Raw genomic sequence first — 18,696 nt, 5'->3', positions numbered from 1 at the left:
TCTTTTTAGGGCCGCACCCGAGGCATATGGAGGTTCCCAGGCTAGGGGTCTAATTGGAGCTACAGCTGCCGGCCTCCGCCACAACCACAGCAACGCCAGATCCGGGGGGCGTCAGCGACCCACACCACGCTCACCGCAACACCGGATCCTTAACCCACTGAGCGAGGCCAGGGATCAAACCCGAAACCTCGTGGTTCCTAGTTGGATTCGTTTCCGCTGCGCCACGATGGGAACTCCTGAATCAATGAATTTTTGGAGAGGTTATTGTATACCAAAAAATCTGCTAGCACTATTCATAAATTACTTCTACTCCCTATAAAAATGTCGCCAGACAGGTATTAAGACCCCCATTTGACGGCCAAGAAAGCTGAGGCTCCGAGAGGGTAAGTCCCTTGTCCATATCCAAACCCAGTTCTGTATAACAACAGAAGTCATCCACCGAAGGGAGCGGATCTAATGTCCATCTTTCCACTCATTCAGCCATCCGTCAAGGATTTTACTAAGCACCTACAGTGTAGCACAACGACCTAGTACAACAACCGCTCTGAACAACAAAGAGCAGACGGAGCGCTTCCTGGAAGACCAGCTGGATCGCTGGACTGTAGGTACCGAGAGGGCAGGGTTTCTGGTGCGCAATTCAAGGGAACGTAGCTGCCTAGGCCTCAAGGCTTAGGCTTTGGCTTAGCAGGCACCGCTAGATCAAGGTTGGAGCGCGGTCTGGAGAGTGGATATTACGAATGCTGGCCGAGAGAGGGCGCGATTCCGCAGCTAGAAGCGTAGCCTGGAGAGCCTCCGCGCGCCGACCGGGCTTCAGTACGCAGGCGCAGAGGCCCTAAGGAGCGGCTTACTATCTTGCGGAGGGATAATTTGAGAAGAAGAGGCGTGACTCAATCAAATTACCTCTCATTGATTTGCCTCTCTCTGAGGGCGTGGCCTAGGTGCCCCCTTCTCGGAAAAAGGGCCTGCCGAATCTAGTCTTCTTTTGGCTTCGGAGGCGTAGCTTAGGGCGGGCCCTTGAAACATCCCTCGACGATTGGTCGTCTCACCCAGAGGGCGTGGCCCGGCGAGCTGTCTATCCATCATGCGGTCACTTCCTGTGGAGTTTCCCCAGCCCAGGGAGGAGGGGGAAGAGGACGAGGGGGAGGAAGGCGGTCGTCCGGGGTTAGGTTGGGGGGGGTGTCGGTCCGTTTAGGGCGGGGGATGACTCACGGCCCATCCCATCTCCCCGACGCCGCCCGCCGGCGCAGAGCTCGCTCCATGGCTTAGCGGAGGAGGCGGTGGCGAGCGGGGGAGGGGGACTCTTATTTTGTTGGGGGGACCGGGCCGAGGCCCGACCGGCCTGGCAGGGCTCGCCCGGGGCCGGGCGTCATGTCTCATGCGGCCGAGCCAGCTCGGGACGGCGTAGAGGCCAGCGCGGAGGGCCCTCGAGCCGTGTTCGTGCTGTTGGAGGAGCGCAGGCCGGCCGACTCGGCCCAGCTGCTCAGGTGCGGGGCCGCCTGGGACCGGTAGTGCTGACTGGGGTTCCCGGGGGCCTGATCTGGGGGCAGCGGGGGCCCAGGACTGTGATCGGAGGCCCTTGGCCTAGGCTTGGAGGACGTCGGGGCGCCCGACTTGGGGGGGGCACCTAAGGAATCTGGCGGTGGCCTGCTTGGACTGAGGCTTAAAGGAGTCGTGGAAGTACATTAAGAGAGGCCTTGTTCAGATTTGGGGGGCCCTTGACTGGGTCTAGAGGGACTGATTCTGTTGTGTCCACAAACTGGTCTAACGTCGCTGAACTTCAGGGACTGAGACTCTGATTAGAGGTTGAATTTGGGATTCTTGAGTCAGGTATGAGGAGAATGAATTTAAGGGGCCACTCTGTAAGTGAGGTACTGATTTTAAGGCTTCTTTTCCCCTCAGAGAGAGGGTCCTAGGAGTCAGAGGTGCTGTCTCAGGAGCTTGGTGACTCCCAGTGGCTGGTTGCTGGAGGCTGTGTTTGGGGAAACTTGACTCTGAAGGGATTTGGGGCTATCTCAGATATGCTGCGTGGGACCAGCCTTGGGAGTGTGTGCGAGTGCACAAGAAAAGCAACATTCATCAAGACTTGATCAGAATAATCCCTCCACTTGCCCACCCGTCCAGCTGGGTCAGATCCAAGGGATAGTGGGAAAGTCCTCTTCTCACACCCTCAACAGGGGCTTGAATGGGAGTCAGTCAGACAGACAGGCAATGGAGGTGGTGCTAACACTTAACTCATTGAAGGCCTCATCAGACCTTATTGGGGAACCCAGAGGAGGATCTTGTTCCTGAGGCCACCTGCCCTAGCCTCTCAGCCAGCCCTTTTCACCCCCTACACACACACACACACACACTCAGACACAGGTACTTTTTTTTTTTTTTATCTCGCCCTCCTTGTCTGTCTCTCAGGCCCTGGAGACAATCTTGAATCTGACCCCAGAGCTGGAATGAGCACCAATTGCACCATCCCTGGCTGGGTAGTTCTTCTCTGACCTCTCAGCCTCACTTCTATCAACAGGCCTGTAAGCCCCAGCCCTCTCAGTCTAGTGCCCACCGCTTCCAGGATGAGAGCATGGGAGGGGGGCTTTGCCTACTTTCTGGCTGGGATTGTGCCTAGCTCAGCAGCTCCCCGAGCTTCCTCTTCCCGACTTCCTGGGTGGTTTTAGGGCCCCATCTGTGGGTGAAGAAAGAAAGGAAGACAGATCCTTGGGGAGGGGCAAGAATTCTTGTCAAGTGAAGTCAACCACAGTCTGAGGATTCAAGATCTTCTGACAAAATTCAGGGATGCATGTCCATGTGCCCCCATGTTAGTGGCCCTCACACTTTAGGGTCTTGCAGCTGGCATGGAGGGTTGAGCCAGGAGCCTTTCCATCATAACAATTTACCATCATCTCCTACTGCTTTTATAACGACCTGGATCATGATAGTGGTGGGAATAGTTGAAAGGGAGGGGTGTACCTGGCTTATTATTTTGGGTGCTTGTGGGTGTTGGTATGGAAGGTGTGTTTGTGTTGCGATTTATCCAAAAAACCAGGAGAGCGCTGGGCAGGCTCCTCTGACCTAGAGAAGAATGTTCCTACAAAGTGATCCTCCACTCCAGTTCTCCCTCTTGTAAATCCAGATCGTTGAGCCTAGGGGAGTCTTTATTATTTCCATTTCTTTCTTTTTTTTTTTTTTTGGTTGGATGTTGGCATCCCTCGAACTCCGACTGGGGCGGGGTTGGTGGGGGGAGAGACTTATTTGCAAAGTAGTGGATCCTCTGTAAAGTGAATCAGCCTCCCCAGTTCACTTTGTGTCACAATGGACTGTTCTGCCAAGGGGTGCTCTCCTACTGCATCTGTGGACCCCCGTGGGCTCGCATTCCGCAGCCACGAAAGCAGTGGGGAGTGTGGGGGCTGGGAGAACTCTGAATGCAAAGTCAGGAGTCCCGCAAAGTGAATCGTCACTCCTAAATTCTTCATTTCTCTTCTCCTGAAACCCAGGTTGTACACGGGATTGTTAGAGCGGGGCGCTGGGACCCAGGCGCTCTTATTATTTTGAATCTTAAGGACCTGTGGGTAACACAGAGCAAAAGAGAGTGGGGAGGGGAGACGACATGGGGATTCATGGTGGTGGTTTCAGCAGAGTGGCCAAATGTGAGGGATACGCTCTGTTCTCCCTCCTGGTCTCATCCTGTCTCTTCTCTCGTCTCTTCTCTCCTCTCCTGTCTCTGTCTCTCGGGGCAATGACATCTCCATACAATCACTGACCAACACCCCTGCCTTCCCCCCACCCTCAGCCTGAATTCTTTGCTTCCGGAATCCGGGATTGTTGCTGACATCGAATTAGAAAACATCCTCGATCCTGACAGCTTCTACGAGCTCAAAAGCCAACCCCTATCATTACGGTCAAGGTATGTTTGTCTCCTCTGTGGGACTCCCCTCCCCATTCCCGAGGCCCCTCCATCCCCTCTCGATGGGCACAGGCCCTCAGTGCCAAGCCCAACCCCTTCTCTCGCCAGCCCGAGTTTGTCAGATAGTAAAATGAAGGGCCAGGAAGAGCATGTGGAAAGCCAGAGGCCACGCTGGGAGTCCAGTATCTCAGATCTCCCCTGCTTCCTCCCGCCCCACCTGCACATCCATTCATAGATAAAAATGGCGGCATTCCTGGAGTGCCCAGACGCAGGGCGTGGCCTACTCCAGCCCGGCCCCCAAGTGGGCGGAGCTGTTCTCCTAACCCCTGGTCACCCTCCCCCACCCCTCAACGCCACAAATTCACCCACCCCTAGCCCTTTGAAGAACCCCTGCTGGTCTCTTCTTTTTTTATTTTACCCCCCCAAGCTTGGAAGTCTAAATGTGCTGAGTCATCCGCCTGGGCTCTAAGAGAGGGGAGGGAAACTGGAAAAGGGGCAGGAAGAGCAGATTGTGAAATCTCTGAGATTTTCTAGACTGACTAGCTCCTGGGACCAGAGGCCCAGGCAGGGGAGGAGGAAGGGCCTGCGGTGGCCCATACAGCCTGATGTCCACCCCCCAGGAGCATCTCCAGCCCCAAATTGAGCTGAAGAGCCTTCTGTGTCCATATCTACTGCCACAACCGCAGTTCTGCTTCATTCTGTTCACCCTTATTTTTTATGTATTTTTTAGTCTTTTTAGGGCCGTATCCATGGCATATGGAGGTTCCCAGGCCAGGGGTCCAATTGGAGCTGTAGCCGCTGGCCTACACCACAGCCACAGCAACGTGGGATCCGAGCCATGTCTGCGACCTGCACCACAGCTCAGGGCAACGCCGGATCCTTAACCCACTGAGTGAGGCCAGGGATCGAACCTTCATCCTCATGGATACTAGTCGGGTTTGTGAACCGCTGAGCCACGCTGGGAACTCATCTGCCCACCTTTAAATAGGAAGAACTCCCCGACCCCCGCCCTAGAGCTGAAGGATGGCCTCTTGGCTTAATATACAAATGAGCCCAAATCCAGGCTTCGCTCTAAGGATAGAGGGCCAAAGTTCCCCACCACACTGTGACTCCTTAATGTTGTGACCAGGTCTGGTTCCTGTGCCTCCCCTCCACATTGTGGCTTCTGAAGGCCAAGAACAAGCCGAGTTGCTATGTCGCCTCCATCGCACTGTGACTCCTTAGGCTTGGGCTGAGACTTGTAGCTTACGTGGCCCCGTATTTCCCATTCCACAGCCTCCCAATATCTCTCCAGGCCACACCAGCCACCCCAGCTACACTCTCTGCATCATCTTCTGCAGGGGGCTCCAGGACCCCTGCCATGTCGTCATCTTCTTCATCGCGGGTCTTGCTGCGACAGCAGCTAATGCGGGCCCAGGCCCAGGAGCAGGAGAGGCGTGAGCGTCGGGAACAGGCTGCAGCCTCTTCCTTCCCGAGTCCTGCACCTGCCTCTCCTGCCATCTCTGTGGTCGGTGTCTCTGCTGGGGGCCACACACTGGGTCGTCCTCCCCCTGCTCAGGTGCCCAGGGAGGTGCTCAAGGTAAGGTGACATCCAGAGGCCCTGGGAGGGGCTCCCGGTGACTGAGGATTGGTCCTGGTGGCTTTGGGGCGAGATCCTAGGGGTTCGAAGGAAGGTCCCAGGTACCGTTAAGAAAAAATGGCTCTGCTAGTGTCCCGATGTGTTTAGGGTTTCCGAGATGTTCTTGTGGAGTCGCTAGAGGTTCTTGGGGGCCATTGGATGTCTTGGTGGACCATGGAGGCTCATGAGTGCCCTGGGTGAGCCCTGGAGTCTGCATAGTGGCTTTGTAGAAAGAGCTTCATGTATGGTGATGCATGAGGAATTCTTGGGCCATTAGAGTGTCTTAGGAAGCCAGGTGTAGTTTCCATGTCTCTTAGGTGGTGTCAGAGACTTTGGGGCAGATTTTTGGGGACTGTGACAGGGTGCTCCAGAAACCGTGAGGGATTGTGTCAGCCAGGGGTAGATCTTGGGGTCTGTGAAGGATTTCTGAGAAAGGGAGTTTGGGTCCTGGGGGAGACATAACCAGTATTTGTGGATCGGGGGGAGCATTCTCAGATTCTGGGCCTGGTTTGCCATCTTTTTTTTTTTTTTTCTGTCTTTTTAGGGCCGTACCCGTGCCATATGGAGGTTCCCAGGCTAGGGGTCTAATCAGAGCTACGGCTGCCGGCCTACACCACAGCCCCCAGCAACGCGGGATCTGAGCCGTGTCTGCGACCTACACCACAGCTCATGGCAACACCAGATCCTTCACCCCCTGAGCGAGGCCAGGGATTGAACCTGTGTCCTCATGGTTCCTAGTCCGATTCGTTTCTGCTGAGCCACGATGGGAACTCCTGGCTGGCCATCCATCCTGAGCCTAGGAACAGATGGCTTCTGAGGGCCGGACTGAGGCTCAGAGTCACCCCTCTGAGCCCTGTTCTACCCTGTTCCCTCCCATCCCGCCTCCCCCTCTCTCCACAGGTGCAGACCCATCTGGAGAACCCGACACGCTACCACCTGCAGCAGGCACGCCGGCAGCAGGTGAAACAGTACCTGTCCACCACCCTTGGGCCCAAGCTGGCTTCCCAGGCCCTCACCCCACCGCCGGGGGCTGCTAGTGCCCAGCCGCTCCCCGCCCCTGAGGCCACCCACGCTACTGGCCCCACAGGCAGTGCTCCCAACAGCCCCATGGCGCTGCTCACCATCGGGTCTAACTCAGAGAAGGAGGTGAGTGGCTGCAGACCACCCTCCCGCGGCCCCTTCCCTCACGCCTCAACTTCTAACCCTCTTCCTTCCTTATTTCTTGCCCCAGATTGATGAAGTCATCGATGAGATCATTAGCCTGGAGTCCAGTTACAATGATGAGATGCTCAGCTATCTGCCTGGAGGCACCACAGGGCTGCAGCTTCCCAGCACGGTGAGGCCCCGAGACGGGAGGTTGGTCAAAAAATAAGCACATCGACGGAGTTCCCTTTGTGGCTCAGCAGTTAACCATCCCGACTAGGATGCAGGTTTGATCCCTGGCCTCGCTCAGTGGGTTAAGTGTCCGACGTTGCTGTGAGCTGTGGTGTAGGTCACAGATCCAGCTCAGATCACCTGTTGCTAGGAACTGTGGCGTAGGCTGGCAGCTATAGCTCCGGTTCGACCCGTAGCCTTGGAACCTCCATATACCGAGGGTGCGGTCCTAAAAAGCAAAAAAAAAACCCCAAACAAACAAACAAACAAAAAAAACGCATCAGGAGTTCCCCATCAAGGCTCAGCAGTAAGGAACCTAACTAGTATCCATGGGTTCCATTCCTGGCCTCACTCCAGTGGGTTAAAGATTAAAGGTCAGTGTTACCATGAGCTGTGGTGTGGGTCACAGGCTCAGCTCAGATCCCACATTGCTGTGGCTGTGGCATAGGCTGGCAGTTAGAGCTCCCATTCAATCCCTAGCCTGGGAACATCCATATGCCACAGGTGGGGCCCTAAAAAGACAAAAATAATAATAATAATAATGAGTTCCCGTTGTGGCACAGCAGAAATGAATCTGACTGTTATCATGAGGATATGGGTTCAATCCCTGGCCTCACTCAGTTTGTCAGGGATCCTGCATTGCTGTGGGCTGTGGTGTAGGTTGCAGAGGTGGCTCGGATCCAACAGTGCTGTGGCTGTGGTGTAGGCCCACAGCTGTAGCTCTGATTCGACCCCTCACCGGGAACTTCGATATGCCCTGGGTGTGACCCTATAAAGCAAGAAGAAAGACAAAAAAAAAAAAAAAAAAAAAGCGCACCCTTATCACTCAGCTCCCCGCCTGGCTATGGATATGACACTCTCCCCCTTGGATTGTCTTAGGCTAGATGGAGGCTGTATGATGAGAAGGGGGTACGCCAGTCCCCTGGGACCATGTTGGACTGCATGGAGAGGTAGACCTTGTAGATTTGGGGGGTTTTTTGCTTTTTTTTTTTTTTTTTTTTTTTTAAGGGCTGCACCTGTGGCATGTGGAGGTCCCCAGGCTAGGGGTCTAATTGGAACTACACCTGCCAGCCTTTGTCACAGCCACAGCAACGCCAGATCCGAGCCGCATCTGCGACCTACACCACAGCTCATGGCAATGCCAGATCCTTAACCCATTGAGTGAGACCAGGGATCGACCCCGCAACCTCATGGTTTCTAGTTGGATTCATTTCCGCTGCGCCATGAGACGGGAACGCCTAGAGCTTGTAGATTTTGATATATATATAGGGTGGAGACTTCCTAGAGCTATTAGGGCATACCAAGGCACTTGAGCTTCCCTGTAGGCGGGACCAAGAGGTGGGACTCTTGAAGCATTTTGAAAGTGCCGAGACATTCAGGTCATGAGGACATACCAGACCATGAAATGATGGGAACATACCAAAGGTGTTTAAATTTGATGTGGTTGGACCTCAGAATGATTAGAACATACCACATCTCTTACAGAGAATTGTGCCAAGAGGGTGGGTCCTTGCAAGAGTGTGGATAAAACTTTCTAGAGCAAGAGATGTACCAATAAATTATAACATTCTAGTTCTGAACATTCCAAGAGGCCGATAACTCCCTTCGGGATACACCAAGTGGCTATACCTTTACTTCTTTCCAACTTATCAAAAGAACAGAATTATGTGTAAAAATGGTACCAATTTATCAGACCTTTTTTTTTAATTGTGTTTTTAAGCCCTCACCCATGGCATATGGAAGTTCCCAGGCTAGGGGTCCAATCAAAGCTGTTGCTCCCGGCCTAGCCACAGCCACAGAACGACAGATCCGAGCCCCGTCTGCGACCTACACCACAGCTCACAGCAACACTGGAGCCTTAACCCACTGAGCAAGGCCAGGGATCGAACCTGCGTCTTCATGGATGCTAGTCAGATTCATTTCCGCTGAGCCACGACGGGAGATCCCTGTCAAAACTTTTCATTGATTTGGACACAGCTAGAGATTGGAACCTTATATTAGACGAGTCCAGCAGACTAGTGGGTGTTTCAAGAGATGAAAACTTCATCAAGAGGTAGGACTAATTAATCATGGATTAGTTTGTTGCCCTAAGCTGTCCACGAGAGTGTCAAGGAAAAAAAAAAAACTAAGCTTATAGAAACAGGATTTATTCTGAGTTTCTATTGTGGCCCTGTGAGTTAAGAACCCAACATAGTGTTTCTGAGGATGCGGATTGGATCCCTGGCCTCGTTCAGAGGGTTAAGGATCCGGGATTGCCATGAGCTGTGATGTAGGTCACAGATGTGGCTCGGATCCCGCGTTGCTGTGGCTGCGGTGTAGGCCGACAGCTGCACCTCCGATTCGACCCCTAGCCTGGGAACTTCCATAAGCCGTGGGTGCGGCTATAAAAAGAAAAAAAAAAAAAAGCAGTGCTTGTTCAGATGAACCTATCTACAAAACAGAAACAGGCTCACAGACACAGAGAACAGAGTTGTGGTTGCCAAGGGGGAGAGGGGCAGTGGGATGGACTGGGAGTTTGGGGTTAGTAGATGCAAACTATTACATTTCAAATGGATAAGCAGTGAGGTCCCTCTGTATAGCACAGGGAACTACATCCAATCAGTAGACAATGATGGGAGATAATGTAAGAAAATGAATGTATTGTGTGTATGACTGGGTCACTTTGATGGATTGCAGAAATTGGCACAACATTGTAAATCAACTCTGTTTTCATTTGAAAAAGAAAAACAGTGCTTGTTGAGTAGTTGGATGCGAGATCCTGAGAGATCAGAATGTTCAAGAAGATGCTAGGGTCAGGACCTTTTTGCTTTGTTTTATTTCTTTGCTTTTTAGGTCCACACTCACGGCACATGGACATTCCCAGACTAGGGGTCGAATCGGAGCTGTTGCTTCCGGCCACAGCCATGCCAGATCCAAGCCACGTCTTCGACCTCCACCACAGCTCATGGCAACGCTGGATCCTTAACCCACTGAGCGAGGCCAGGGATCCAACCTGAAACCTCATGGTTCCTCGTCGGATTCGTTTCTGCTGCGCCACGACGGGAACGCCTAGAGTCAGGACCTTGTTGCATGGCAGCCAGAGACTTTGCATGTAAAGTGATGCAGTGCAATCAGCAATCACAGCAAAAGACTGGAGGTTGGGCTGGAACTCTTCAGAAGGGCAGAGTTGGGGTGGAATGTTGCCATGACAATTTCCCAAGGTCTGAGAAGACTGGGTTGAAACGTTCCAAGAATGCTGAATTGGAATGTTGTGCTGGACCGGGGGGCGGGGGGGGGGGGGTACTGAATTACGGCATTGGAACTCCGGAGGACCTGAGAAGGATGGTTTTCTGGCTTTTGTTCTTGGAGCCGGCCCTGAGGTCTGGGAGAGGGGCTTCCGAAGTCGCTGGAGGGGAGTTCCCGGTGTGGCGCAGCGGAAACGAATCCGACTAGTAACCATGTGATTGCGGATTCGATCCCTGGCCTTGCTCAGTGGGTTAAGGAGCCAGTGTTGCCATGAGTGTGGTATAGGTCCCAGATGGGGCTCAGATTCCGAGTTGCTTGTGGCTCTGGTGTAGGCCCCCGGCTATAACTCTGGTTGGACCCTTAGCCTGGGAACCTCCACATGCCGCGGGTGTGGCCCTAAAAAGCCAAAAAAAAAAAAAAGTTATTGAAGGGATTTGAGGGGTCTGATAAACAGACCAGGTAGGCTCCAGTCCCCCAGCAAAGCAGGGGTAGGTCCCCTGACCCTGTCCTTCCTGTTGAGTTGCTGTGTGAAATTCCTGGGAAAGAGTGGGAAGGATTCCCGGGCTGAACCAGCCCATCCTGATCTGAGGCAGCCCATCTTTGGGATGTGGAGAGGTTCGGGAGCCTGGTTTGGAGAAGGAACGGAGCCTGGGGTATGTTCCCAGCCATCATTTTGTTTTTCTGCTCTCCCTGCCCGCAGCTGCCTGTGTCAGGGAATCTGCTCGACGTGTACAGTAGTCAGGGTGTGGCCACGCCAGCCATCACCGTCAGCAACTCCTGTCCAGCTGAGCTGCCCAATATCAAACGGGAGATCTCTGGTAAGGGCCAGGGTCGTGGCCCCTTGGGCTCATCCTGTACCCCTGGGTCTGCCCCATATCTACCAGGTCTGGGAGTTGGGCCTGATTCTAGGGGCAGAGGGTTGAAACAGAAACGGGGGCTCTTTGCTGTCTTTGTCCATGTGGCCCCCGGTCCAGCTTTCACCCCACTTTTCCTTTTTGGGTTTAACAAATGGCCATCACCATAGCTTCTTTAAAAATCATAAAAAAGGAGTTGCTGTCGTGGTGTAGCAGAACTGAATCGGACTGTGTCCATGAGGACACAGGTTCGATCCCTGGCCTCACTCCAAGGGTGAAGGATCCGGCGTTGCCGTGAGCTGTGGTGTAGGTCACAGACGCAGCTCGGATCCTGCATTGCTGTAGCTTGTGGTGTAGGCCAGTGGCTATGGCTCCAAGTGGACCCCAGCCTGGGAACCTCCATGTGCTGCGGGTGCGGCCCTTAAAATGGGGGGGGGTGGCACTTTGTAAAGAGTCACTTCCCCTGCCTGCACTTCTCCCCCCCGCCCCCACAACACTCCCTTCTGCCAACACCTACCTCAGTGGCTGCACATGCTGCCCTCCATTGTCTGTTTTCTTTCCAGGGCCCAGAGGCCCTGACCACCCCTAACTCTTTTCCAGAGACGGAGGCCAAGGCCCTTTTGAAGGAACGGCAGAAGAAAGACAATCACAACCTAAGTGAGTAACGAGAGCACATGCCCCTGCCAATGAGCCGTCGGACCACACAGCCCGGCCTCGCTCTGTGCCTGGCCTTCCTTGGGGGCCTTGCCCTCCAGCAGCCTCCCAGCTCCCCAGTTCCTCGTCTCTGCGCTTCCCTCCTTGACCTGTTGGTGACTCTTTCCCATTTTCTTTCTCTCCACCCGCCCCCCTGCCCCCGCCTTCAAAGTTGAACGTCGCAGGCGATTCAACATTAACGACAGGATCAAGGAGTTGGGCACTCTCATCCCCAAGTCCAGTGACCCGTGAGTCTAGGCGGGGAGTCCCAGGCTGGTGGAAGGTGGGGTGGGGGCCCCAGTCCCTGAAAAAGTGGTTCCTGGGTGGGCCCGCCCTTAGTGGGAACCACTGGGGGAAGTCCTGCTCCTTTGCCCCTTTCTCTGCTAGCTTTCTCACCCTGAGCAGGGTGGCAGTCCCTCTCCGTGTCCCCATCTAAAACCTTTTCTTTTTTTTTTTTTTTTTTAAGGCCATACCTGTGGCATATGGAGGTTCCCAGGCTAGGGGTTGAATCGGAGCTGTAGCAGCCAGCCTACACCACAGCCACAGTCACAGACACGTGGGATCCGAACTGCGTCTGCGACATACACCACAGCTCATGGCAACGCCGGATCCCTCACCCACTGAGCGAGGCCAGGGATTGAACCTGCATCCTCATGAATGCTAGTCGGGTTCATTAACCGCTGAGCCATGATGGGACCTCCCGCATCTAAAATCTTAAGTGCATGACACGTGCCTTGTCTGGTCCCTGTATGACATAGACACTTAATTTTCAGCTCGTTTAGTACTTCCTTTATTTATTCAAAAGATATATTGAGCTGCTTCTGCTTTGGGCCAGGGACCATGCTAGGCCAAGAGGATACCAGAAGGAACAAAACACACAAAAATCCCTGAGCTTTTGGAACTGATGTTTTACTGAGGGCAGACAGACAGCCAACAAGATCTATGAGTAGAATCCGGCACTTCTGATGAGTCTTGTGGAGTCGCATCAAGAATGAAAGGAATAGGAGTTCCCATCGTGGCGCAGTAGTTAATGAATCCGACTAGGAACCATGAGATTGTGGGTTCGATTCCTGGCCTTGCCCAGTGGGTTAAGGATCTGGCGTTGCCGTGAGCTGTGGTGTAGGTTGCAGACGCGGCTCATATCCCACGTTGCTGTGGCTCTGGCGTAGGCCGGTGGCTACAGCTCCGATTCGACCCCTAGCCTGGGAACCTCCATATGTCATGGGAGCGGCCCTAGAAAAGGCAAAAAGACAAAAAAAAAAAAAAAAAAAAAGAATGGAGGGAATGGAGTTCCCATTGTGGCTCAGTGGTTAACGAAGCTGACTAGGAACCATGAGGTTGCAGGTTCGATCCCTGGCCTCGATAGGTGGGTTAAGGATCCGGTGTTGCCGTGAGGTGTGGTGTAAGTCACAGATGTGGCTTGGATCCTGCGTTGCCGTGGCTGTGGTGTAGGCCGTCAGCTATAGCTCTGATTAGCCCCCCCCTAGCCTGGGAACCTCCATTTGCTGCGGGTGCAGCCCTAAAGAAAAAAAAAAAAAAGAATGAAAGGAAGGTAGAAGGATGTTGGGGAGGGTCACAGTTTGAGGTGAGGAGGGTGGGGATAGGGCAGGCCTCGACTGATGAGGAAAGATTTAAAGAAGGAGCCTAAGGAAGTGTGGAGTTCCTGCTGTGGCGCAGTGGGTTAACGATCCGGCTTGTCTCTCTGATATTGCTGGTTCGATCCCCAGCCCAGGTTAAGGAACCAGCCTTGCCGCAGCTGTGGCTCAGATTTGATCCCTACTGTGGGTGTGGCCAAAAAGGGAAAAAAAAGAGACTAAGGTGAGACAGGAGCCATCTGAGAATCTCGAGGACTAGTGTTCAAGGCAGAGGGCAGATCTGAGGGGGGAATGATTTTCCATGTTCTGGGAGCTCTGAGAAGCCAGTGTGGCTACCGTGAGATGAATTAGGGGTGTAGGTAAGAGGAGCCTTAGGGGATCAGGTCAGAGAGGGCTTCCTGGCTTCCGGGTTGATGGGGTATCGTTGGAAGGTTCCAGGCAGGTGATTTTCTTTCTTTCTTTTTTTTTTCTTCTTTTTTTGGTCTTTGTGCCTTTTCTGGGGCAGCTCCCGTGGCATATAGAGGTTCCCAGGCTAGGGGTGGAATTGGAGCTGTAGCCGCCGGCCGACGCCAGAGCCGCAGCAACGCGGGATCCAAGTTCCTAGTCAGATTCTTTAACCACTGAGCCACAACGGGAACTCCCCAGGCCGGTGATTTTCATCCGAGGATCACATCCTTGCTGTCCCCGCATCTCAAGTTCTAGTTGTGTGGCAGGGCACTCCGTCTACCCAGTCCAGTCCCCACTTCGGCTCCTAAGGGCTGCCACATGCAGCTCTCCCTTCTCTCCTTCCCCTCGGGCCGCACAGGGAGATGCGCTGGAACAAGGGCACCATCCTGAAAGCCTCGGTGGATTATATCCGCAAATTGCAGAAGGAGCAGCAGCGCTCCAAAGACCTGGAGACCCGGCAGCGATCCCTGGAGCAAGCCAACCGCAGCCTGCAGCTCCGAATTCAGGTCTGCAAAGAGGAGGGAGGAGATAGTGGCTGGGGTGAGGGGGAGCTTCCTCGAGGCAGAGGCAGAGGAAGAACAGGCCAGGATTTTCCCTCCTCGCCTATTTGGGGGATCCCCAGGCTTCCTGACTCACACAGCGATGATGATAAGTACTAATCATAACATTTTTTTTTTTTTGTCTTTTTAGGACCACACCCATGGCATATGGAAGTTTCCACGCTAGGGGTTGAATCGGAGCTGTAGCTGCCGGTCAGAGCCACAGCCATAGCAACGCCAGATCTGAGCCACATCTGCAGCCTGCACCACAGCTCTTGGCAACACCAGAACCTTAACCCACTGAGCGAGGCCAGGGATCGAACCTGCGTCCTCATGGATCCTAGTCAGATCCATTTCGATTGAGCCATGCATGAGGGGAGCTCCAGTAATCATAACATTAATAAGAATAATAATGAATATCAGTTAATGTTCGTACTGTTTATCTTGTCCCATACACTGTGACAAGAGCCTTGTCTCCGGAGTTCTCTTGTGGCTCAGCAGGATAAGGTTCTGGCATTGTCACTGCTGTGGCTCTGGTGGCTGCTATGGTGCGAGTTCCATCCCTGGCTCAGGAACTTCTGCATGCCATGAATGTGGCCCAAAAAAGAAAAAAAAAAAAAAAAAAAAAAAAAGAACCAGCAAGAGCCTTGTCTCCACAACAATCCTACGAGACAAGAACCATTATTATACCCACTCTAGAGACTGGAACCCCGAGGCTCAGAGTCGTTAAGCAACATGCGTAAAGTTAAGCATCTAGTGATTGGCAGAGACTGAATTCGAGCTGCCCCCCCGCCCCCGTTTTTTCGCCGTGGAAGTTCTAGGGCCAGGGATCGAACCCATGCTACAGTAGTGGTCTGAGCTACTGCAGTGACAAGGCCAGATCCTTAACCCCCTAGGCCACAAGGGACCTCCTGACCTGCCCTTTCAACTGTTACATCCTCTACCTCTGAGGGATGCTGAACCCCAGCTTATCCCACTCCCACCCCCTATGTTTTGCAGGAGTTAGAACTGCAGGCCCAGATCCATGGTCTGCCAGTACCTCCCACCCCAGGGCTGCTCTCGCTGGCCACAACTTCAGCCTCTGATAGCCTCAAGCCAGAGCAGCTGGATGTTGAAGAGGAGGGCAGGCCAGGCACAGCAACGTTTCATGCGGCCGGGGGACCTGCCCAGAGCGCTCCCCATCAGCAGCCCCCAGCGCCACCCTCCGATGCCCTTCTGGACCTGCACTTTCCCAGCGACCACCTAGGGGATCTGGGAGACCCCTTCCACCTGGGGCTGGAGGACATTCTGATGGAGGAGGAGGAGGGGGTGGTGGGGGGACTGTCAGGGGGCGCCCTATCCCCACTGCGGGCTGCCTCCGATCCCCTGCTTTCTTCAGTATCCCCCGCTGTCTCCAAGGCCAGCAGTCGCCGCAGCAGCTTCAGCATGGAGGAGGAGTCCTGATCAGGCCTCACCCCTCCCCTGGGGCGTCCCCACCCAGGACGGGAGGACCAAGTCTCGGATGAGGCCCCGCCTTTTCCCCCCACCTTCCCATGAGACTGCCCTGCCCAGGTGTACAGGGGATGAGGAGATGAGATGAAGCCCCACCCCTGTAACCAGGCAAGGAGGAGGAGTCAGATGAGGCCCCGCCCCTTCCCCATCGGAGAGGCCAGCGCAAGTATTTCAGACCTGGAGAAGGCAGGGACGGCAGGGCCTGGCCCCGGCAGATCAGCAGCCTCACCTCTGCCCTGTGGGACCTGCCCTTGCCCCAGGTGAGGGAAGGAGATAGGATGAGGTCGAGGGGCCCCTGGCCCCTAGGGACTGTCCTAGCCAGGTTTCCTGGGATGAAGCGGTGGCAGGATACAAGGCTCGATTTCCTGGCGCCATCAGTATAGTCCCTCCTGGCAAGGAAGAGGAGTCAAAATGAGGGCGGTTCCACTCTGGGGGTTTAAGCCCTGCCCTTTCCCTGTGAACCCTGTCCTGCCCAGGCAAGGAACAGAAGTGAGGATGAGAGCCAGCCCCTTCACCTGGGAACTCAGTCCTGGCCTTCTAGCCGTGGAGGAGTCAGGCCCCGCCCCTTCCCTATAGGAATAGCCCAGCGCAGGTATTTCAGGCATGGAGGAGTTCGTAAGATCAGGCAACTTTGAGATCACAGCAACTTCCCTTCCAAGCATTCCACACTGCAGGGAGGAGTGGTACTTAAGCTCCCCCGCCTTAACCTGGACCAAGTGACCTAACCTAGGAGAGCTTTAAACGACCTTGCCCTTGAAGGTGGGGGCAGATCTTAACATCTTGTGGGTTGACATTCCAGATCCCAATCAGGAGTGAGTGAGAGTGAGACCTCCACCCTGGGGCAGAGGTTTGCCTCCTTCCTTGCAAGGAGGAGACTTGGGTAGCGATGGAGCTCAGCCGGGTACTGAATGCCCAGAACCCACAACCCAGTACTGTTTGTCAACTTGTAGCCCAACAGGATGCAGGAAAGGGGCCTTTCCAGGGAGTTCCCCAGCCTAGGAAAAATGTGGAAGCCTGTCCCACCAAGGCAGAGGCCTAGAGGGAGGATTGCAAAAGCGTATGTGTCCCCTCTTTTGTTAATCTGATTTTTTTTATTGACACCCCCTACTCAGAAGCTAGCTCACCCCCAACCTCTGGCCTCCACCCAGTTCTCCATTTGGAGAAATCATCCCCATTTCAGAGTTATCAAGAGACACTCCGTGCCCGTTCTCATCCACAAACACCCAAGTCGTCAGCTTTGGATTGGGGCCAAGCCCCAAGGAGGGTGTACTGAGGGGTCTGTAGGTTTGTGATTAAAATAATAAATGCTAGGCGTGTTTGATGCGCTTTTAACTTTGGCAAAGAGTCTCCTGTCCTTGATTTTGTCTGTGCAGTGAATATGGCTCAAGAAGGCCAGGAGGAAGTAAGGTTCTTGGAAGAAAGATTGGAGAGGGATGGATAAAAGAATTTTAGAGAGAATGGAGGAAAAAAATGTGTAAACAAAAGCCATCAAGTCCTTAATTATCTGCCAGGCAGCCTCTTCATTGTTGCAAATGTTTAACCCAATTTATTACTCTAAGGAATATTCACCAAGAAACTACTGATTCTGGGAGTTCCCATGTGGCTTAGTGGGTTAAGGATCCGGCATTGTTACTGCAGTGGCACTGATTCAATCCCTGGCCCCAAAACTTCCATATGCCATGGGTTTGGCCAAAATAAAAAGGTGCTGATCGGTTTTTTTTGTTTGTTTTTTGTTTTTTTTTTTTTTGTCTTTTGCCTTTTCTAGGGCCGGTCTCGCCGCATATGGAGATTCCCAGGCTAGGAGTCCAATCAGAGCCATAGCCACCGGCCTACGCCACAGCCACAGCAATGCGGGATCCAAGCCGTGTCTGCAACCTACACCACAGCTCATGGCAATGCCAGATCCTCAACCCACTGAGCAAGGCCAGGGATCGAACCCGTAACCTCGTTTCCCAGTCGGATTCGTTAACCACTGCGCCATGACAGGTATTCCCAAGGTGCTAATCCTTATTTCCATTTCATGTTTGAAGAAACCGAGGAATAGAATCTAAGTAAATTATCGGAAGATGTACGGCTGGTAAATGAATGAGGAACTAAATGGTAAGTGAGGGCTCCGGTTTGAAAAATGACGCTTAGGACAGAGGGGCCAAAGATTTTCTTGCAAGGTGACTTTTTTTTTTTTTGCTTTTTTAAAGCCTGAACCCGCAGCATATGTAAGTTCCCAGGCCAGGGGTTAAATCAAAGCTACAGCTGCCGGCCACAGCCACAGCCACAGCCACTCGGGATCCGCGCCACATCTGCCACCTACACCACAGCTCACGGCAACACCAGATCCTTGACCCACTGAGCGAGGCCAGGGATTGAACCTGCATCCTCATAGATCCTAGTCAGATTTGTTTCTGCTGTGCTACAACGGGCACTCCCATAAGCTGACGTTGGAAACTTGTTAGGGAAGTATATGAGGATATCTCCTGGCAGACAGTAGCGGTATTCCAGACGGTGGAAAAAGCAAAGACAGAGCCCATGAAGGTAGAAGAACAAGCAAGCAACTTAGTTTGGAACAGATGCTGACATTTGGGGGGGAATTTAAATGGAAGTGAACAGAGATGAGTATCTTAGGCTGGGAAAAAAAAAATATTCTTGGAATTTCTCAACCAGTCTGACTCCCAGGACATGCTTCAGCCCTGGACCTGTGTCTGCCCTGTCACACTGTGACCATGACACCTGCTGCCCTGTTCTAGCCTATTACACTGTGAGCTCTAGGGCCTGGTTTCTGAGCCTTTACCACCAGACAGGAGGCTCCCTGATAGCTTTTTTTTTTTTTCTCATCCAATTTGCTATAGTCTCTTTATTTTATTTTTTCTCTTTTATTTTGTAAAGATAACATGTAATGCCCAGGAGTGGTTTTAAGTTTGTATTCTGAAATAGTTTTCTTTTGCAGCAGTGCCAGATGCTTTAACTCACTGCTCCA

At 53.3% G+C, this 18,696-nt stretch overlaps 1 protein-coding gene across 3 annotated transcripts; it reads left to right on the top strand.

Moving 5' to 3' along the window:
• TFE3 (transcription factor binding to IGHM enhancer 3) lies at window positions 1,065–17,067 on the top strand. Of its 3 annotated transcripts, none has more exons than XM_003135074.6 (10): window positions 1,065–1,484; window positions 3,776–3,889; window positions 5,165–5,468; window positions 6,408–6,653; window positions 6,739–6,843; window positions 10,807–10,924; window positions 11,561–11,617; window positions 11,826–11,901; window positions 14,054–14,201; window positions 15,234–17,067. In XM_003135074.6, the coding sequence occupies exons 1-10, from the start codon at window positions 1,369–1,371 to the stop codon at window positions 15,675–15,677; spliced, it is 1,728 nt and encodes a 575-aa protein (XP_003135122.1). In that variant the 5' UTR covers window positions 1,065–1,368; the 3' UTR covers window positions 15,678–17,067. The 3 variants fall into 3 exon arrangements, with proteins under 3 accessions (XP_003135122.1, XP_013841586.1, XP_013841585.1); XM_013986132.2 differs by having other exon boundaries at window positions 1,138–1,484; window positions 5,230–5,468; XM_013986131.2 differs by having other exon boundaries at window positions 1,362–1,484; window positions 5,184–5,468.

Source organism: Sus scrofa, chromosome X, assembly GCF_000003025.6.
Source record: "Sus scrofa isolate TJ Tabasco breed Duroc chromosome X, Sscrofa11.1, whole genome shotgun sequence".
Lineage (NCBI taxonomy): Eukaryota > Metazoa > Chordata > Mammalia > Artiodactyla > Suidae > Sus > Sus scrofa.
Note: the sequence above shows the minus strand (reverse complement) of the source record. Positions and strands in the feature narration are given on the sequence as shown.